Source organism: Meriones unguiculatus, chromosome 5, assembly GCF_030254825.1.
Source record: "Meriones unguiculatus strain TT.TT164.6M chromosome 5, Bangor_MerUng_6.1, whole genome shotgun sequence".
Classification (NCBI taxonomy): domain Eukaryota; kingdom Metazoa; phylum Chordata; class Mammalia; order Rodentia; family Muridae; genus Meriones; species Meriones unguiculatus.
In genome coordinates, this window is record NC_083353.1 from 16,327,497 (window position 1) to 16,333,695 (window position 6,199).

The 6,199-nt window shown below is 38.2% G+C and overlaps 1 gene segment (V, D, J or C); it reads left to right on the forward strand.

The window, feature by feature from the left end:
- Positions 1-325: 325 nt before the first annotated feature.
- Positions 326-997, forward strand: LOC132654354 (immunoglobulin kappa variable 4-1-like). The segment is given in 2 exon segments: positions 326-401; positions 588-997. Coding segments are annotated over 2 exon segments (486 nt in total).
- The last annotated feature ends 5,202 nt before the right edge of the window (positions 998-6,199 follow it).

Genomic DNA, 6,199 nt, shown 5'->3' on the forward strand with positions numbered 1-6,199 from the left:
GGGTGTCAGATCTTGGAGTTACAGACAGTTGTGATCTGCCATATGGGTGCTGGAAATTGAACCTGCATCCTCTGGAAGAGCAGCCAGTATTTCCAACTGCTGAACCATCTCTCTAGTCTGGCCCTACAAGTTTTATGTTGACTTTTCCCCCAGTGATGGCTTACTCACTCTGAGGATATTTTTGGCTGTAGATTTAACCTGGATACTCTCACAACACAATACCCAGGCTACTGACTTTCTTATTTGATAACTACTTTGCATAGGTTCCTACAAGCCAACCCACCTGCCATGTTTTATAAACCAGGCCTTTCCAGTGAGAACTGAAATGCATCAGACAGGCAGAGGCATTAAGATGGAGTCACAGATCCAGGTCTTCATATTTCTGCTCTTCTGGATGTCTGGTGAGACAGTAAAGACTATTGGAATATCATCAATATAATTAATTTGTAGAAAAATACAGCTATTTACTATAGGAATCCAGTAGTATGCAGGCAATGCCATTTGAAAAGGAATTTTAGAACACAACGTTTGAATTAGGATTTTATTTTGTGTATATGTATATACTCATTGTCTCTTTCTGATTCCAGGTGCTGAAGGGGACATTGTGATGACCCAGTCTCCTGAAATCATGTCCACGTCTGTAGGAGAAAGGATCTCAATAAGCTGCAAGTCCAGTCAGAGTGTATATAATGATGTAGCCTGGTATCAACAGAAATCAGGGCAGCCTCCTAAACTGCTAATCTATGGTGCATCCACTCGGCAAACTGGGGTCCCTGATCGCTTCACAGGCAGTGGATCTGGGACAGATTATACTTTCACCATCAGCAGTGTGCAGGATGACGACTTGGCATTTTATTATTGTCAGCAGCATTATACTCCTCCCACAGTGCTTCAGCCTCTAACAAAAACCTCATTGAGAGTTTCAACACCTGCCTGCACCACACATTGCCCTGACCCTGCACACTTCCCCTTTCTGCCTGAGATCTTCCATGCATGACTAATTGATGCAATGTTCAGCAGAAAATTAATCCAGAGATGGCCTTCATTCTTTTATAGTTTTGATAAACATAGGTACATGTAGATAAAGACTGAGCAATTAAATTAAGAGATTTGGAAGTTGTGGTGCTGCACTGAGAGGATACAATACAAGCAAAGAAGCATCATTTAACTTTATTTACAGTGCCATGCTGGTTTTAGACATCTGCATGTTATGCCTTCAGGTTATAATGAATCTGTGGAAAAATAGGGTAGAATTTATACCATTTACAAAGAATATAGAATCATGAGATTATTAGTTTAGATTGGGAATTCTCAAGCAATTTGTTACTGACCTGAGCAGTGCTCATCTTGTATTCAATTCCTTCAGAACTGGCCAAAGATTTGTTATACAAGCTGCAAGGATTAAATCCCTTTATCATTCATAAGCATTCATTCAGTATTATTCTTAGAATATCTGTTCTCATTAATCTTGAAAATATTAGGACACATTTGCTGGTTTACCTGATCTTGGAGTCTCATTGCTATTCAAATACATGTACATATATCAGACATTAAAAATTTAAAACAAAATGAAACAAAACAAAACAAGAAGCTTGTTATGAGGCAGAAAGACCCAATGCTCTCTCAGAGCCCCTCAAGAAAAGACAATGAGAATATTAGTTTTGTGTTGTTGTGCAATGTAATCTTGGCAAGGTCCAGTCAGTACATGGGACCTGAGACTTGAAGGAGTTAATGTTTCAGTCCTTGGGAATGGAGCTTTCTCCCTTGAAGGGCCATGGATATCAGTCCTAGGGCAGCTGTGACTGAAACATCCTGTGTTTTCTTTGCCAAAGTGTCGAATTTGGCTCTCTTCTCCCCTTGATTCAATACCTCCCTTCAAATAGTATGGAAGATTCTGCACTTCTTAATAAACTGTCTTGACATAATCATTAACTTATGCAAGGCTTCCTGGTCCCAAGTTTTCCTGTTGTCCTCTTAATTCCTCCTTCTGTTCTTCTTCCACTTGACTTATCACCACCATTCCTGACCCTTCCATCTGCAGGCTCATGACATTGTGGGAAAGTTTTTCTTCCTCTGTCTATTGTTATTGATAGGTTTATTAAGTATAGTAGTGTTGGCTGGAACCTGTGGTCCCTCAGTTTGTAGAATATCCTTACAGGACCTTTGTTTTAAGGGCTTCACTGAAAAACCAGGTGTTATTCTAATGGTCCTACTCTGTATATGACTTTATCTTTTCCCTTTGAATACTTTAATAATCCTTCCCCCTATATATGTTGAGTGTTTCGTTTGATATGTTTTGTGGTATGCTACTTTTTTAGTCTCCTTGGTATTCTATATTAATCTTGTACATTGCTTTACAGATACCTTATTGTTTAAATTAGAGAAATATTGTACAATTTTATTGAATGTATTTTCTGTGCTTTTTAACTGGACTGTTTCCTTTCCTCTGTCCACACTATTGAAGGAGTTGGTCTTTTGAGAGTTTATCAGGATTCCTTCCTGTTTTGTGTCTGGATATCGTTTTAGACATAGCGGTTTCTTTGATAAAGCTACTTCATCTAACTTGTCTTCAAGACCTGAAATTCTCTCTTGTGTGTCTTGTAATATTGTGGTGACTCTTAACTCATTTTTAAATTTAAATACACTTTTTTAAAATTATTCATTCACTTTTCATCCACATTGTAGCCCTCTTACCTCCTAGTCTCCTCCTCTATTTCTCAGAAAGGGGTACACATTTTCCCCTACCTTCTGACCCAAGCCTATCAAATCTGATTAGGACTATCTGTGTTTTCTTTCTCTGTGTCCTGGCAAGACCTTTAACAGGAGTAAGTGATCAAAGAACCAGCTACAGAGTCCATGTCAGAGAAAGCCTATGCTCCATTTACTACAGACCTACCAGGAGATTGAGTGGCCTATGGGCTGCTTCTGAGAAGGGGAATCTATGTCCTCTTCATACATGGTATTTTGTTGGTGCATCAGTCTCTGAAGTACCCATTGGGCTCAGATTTGTTGGTCCTGTCATTTTGGTTTGCATTTCATTGATTACTAAAAATGTTGAACATTTCTTTAAGTGTTTCTCTTCCATTCTATATCCCTGTTTTGAGAATTCTGTTTAGTTCTGTACCCCATTTTTAACTGGATTATTTGGTTTGTTGGAGTTTAGTTTCTTAAGCTCTTTATATATTTTTATTATTAACTCTCTGTCAGATGTATGGTTTGTGAAGATTTTTTTCTCAGTTTGTACACTCTTGTTTTGTTCTGTTGACAATTTATTTTGCTTTATAGAAGTTTTTCAGTTTCAAGAAGTCCCATATATTAATTGTTGATCTGAGAGCCTGAGCTGTTGGTGTTTTCTTCATGTATGTGCCAATGAGATCAAGGGTCTTTCCCACTTTTTCTTATAACAGATTTAGCCTGTATGGTTTTATGTTGAGCTCTTTGATCCACTAGGATTTTAGTTTTGTACAGCATGATAAGTATGGTTTTATTTGCGTTTTCTACATGTAGACATCCAATTAGACTAGCACCATTTGTTGAAGATGGTATCTTTTTACCATTATTTGAATTTGGCTTCTTTTTAAAAAATCAAGTGTCTGTAAGTGTGTGGGTTTATTGCTTGGTCTTCAATTTGATTCCATTAATCCACAAGTCTGTTTTGATTTGCAGAACCATGGCATTTTTAATACTCTTCCTTTATAGTGTAACTTGAAATGAGGGATGGAGATACGTTCTAAAGATTTTTTATCATACAGGATTGGGTTAACTATTCTGGGTTATTTGTTTTTCCATATGAAATTTAGAATTTTTCTTTCAAGGTCCAAAAGGAATTGTCTTGGTATATGTATGGTGATCTCATTGAATCTGTTGGCTGCTTTTGGTAAGCTGACTTTTTACTGTGTAAACCTACTGATCCATGACTATGGGAATTTTTTTCTACAATATTTTAAACATGAATGGGTGTTAGACTTTGTCCAATGCTGTTTCAGCATCTAAGGAGATGATCATGTGATTTTTGTTTTCTTTCAGTTTCTTTATATAGTAGATTACATTGATGGTTTCCCATATATTGAACCACCCCTGCATAAATGAGATGAAGCCACCGAGGAACTGGGGGGATGATATCTTTCATGTGTTTTTGGATTCAGTTTGTGATTTTTTTTTTGAGTATTTCTGTGTCAATGGTCATAAATTCTCTTTCTTTGTTAGGTCTTCGTGCACATAATGTATCAAGGTGACTGTGGCCTCAGAGAATGAGTTTGGTAATGTTCTTTCTGTTTCTATTTTGTGGAATAGTTTGAAGAGTATTGGTGTTATCTCTTATTTGAAGGTCTGGTAAAATTCTGGACTGAAACCTCCTGGCTCCATGCTTTTTTTTGGATGGGAGACTTTTGATGACTGCTTTTATTTCTATAGGGGATACAGTATTGTTTATTTTGTTTACCTGATCTTGATTCACCTTTGGTAAATGGAATCTATCAAGAAAGTTGTGCATTTCATTTAGAATTTCAAATTTTGTTGTATATACGCTTTTGACCCTAGCCTATCAGGGTTTCATAAGGACTGGTTGCATTGTATTTTTCTGTGGCCTGGCAAGGCTGCACCCCCCCCCCACCCCAGGGAGAGGTGATCAGAGAGCCTGTCACTGAGTTCATGTCAGAGAAAGCCCCTGCTCCTTGTAATAGGGACCCCTTTGGATTCTGAGTCTAAGGACTACATATGAGCCAGGGTTTTAGATCCTCTCCATGCAAGGTCCTTGTTTGGGGAATCATTCTCTTAGGGGCTTTCAGGGGTCAGTTTTTTTTTTTGTTGTTGTTGTTGTTGTTGTTGCTCTGTTGGTCTCCTTTTGGAGCTCCTATCCCCTCCAGGTCCTTGTAGCTCTCTCTTATAAGATTCTGAGCCATCTGCCCAAAGTTTGGTTATGAGTCTCAGCCTCTGCTTCTATACCTCCATCAATACAGTCTTTAAGAGGCCCTCTGTCATAGTTCCTGTCCTGTTCCCTGAATTATCCTGCTTCAGATATCTGTCACATTTGTCCTTCCGAATGAGGTTTAACCATCTTTCTTAGTGTCCTCAATGTTTAGCTTCTTTAGCAGTATTTAGTTTAGTATGTTTATCCTATATTACATAGTTAATATACACTTAAAAGTGAGTACATTTGTGTCTTTCTGGTTGTGGGTTATTGCATTTAAAATGGTCTTTTCTGCTTTCCACCATTTGCCTGCAAATTTCATGATAATAGCTTAGTATTATTCCATTGTTGTAGCAGCCTATTTGGAGTTAATGGCAAATTGGAGTGCACAGTGGAATTTTACTTCTTGGCTCTGGCTGCTATCTAAAGCTTAGTGTCTGAGAGACTGACCCTGGCAATTCAACAGCAGAGGGCTCTGACCCTGAGAACTAGACAATACATTCCATGCAACCATGGTAACCAACAGCAAGTTCTGTGTAACCTTTACTGAGCCCTCATATGTTTTGGTTAAGTAAAATTGCCTCTGTGAGAAACTGCATATACTTGCCTGTTATTTAAGTGTTAACTTGATTTCAGTAAATGACACCTAGATCAGAGCCTAGATGTGGTGTCCTTCTTTGTCTTGCACTGTCTCTTTCCCCCTAGCCTTTACTCAGGTGTTATCCAGCTGTCACTGCTGCTGGTGACACAGTGTATAATGTAGGACAAATTTTGTATCCATTCCTCCCCTGATGGATATCTAGTTTGTTTCCAGATTCTAGCTATTACAAATAGAGCTGCAAAGAACATGGTTGAGCAAATGTCCTTATTGAATGGGGGAGCATCTTTTGCATATATGCCCAGCAGTGGTATAGCTGATTCTTGAGGTAGGAGTATTCCTAAATTTTTGGTTTTGTTGATTTGTATAGTGTCTCTCTGCCTTTTAGTTAGTGAGGTAGCAAAGACCCAGAAAGACACACAAGGTATATATTCACCTATAAGTCGATTTTAGTCATATAGTACCGGATATACATAGTATAATGCACAGACTTCACAAAAGTAAGACCATTGAGCATCTTAAGCTTCATGTCAGTCCACTAGTTTGAGAGTGAGAGATATGTCTGACATGTATCTCCCAACATGAGATACATATCAGATGTATCTCCATGTTGCCTGTTTTTTTGATTAATGTCCCCTGATGGGACTTATCTACCAGGACATAGGGGCAGAAGAAAACTCATTCATCATGTG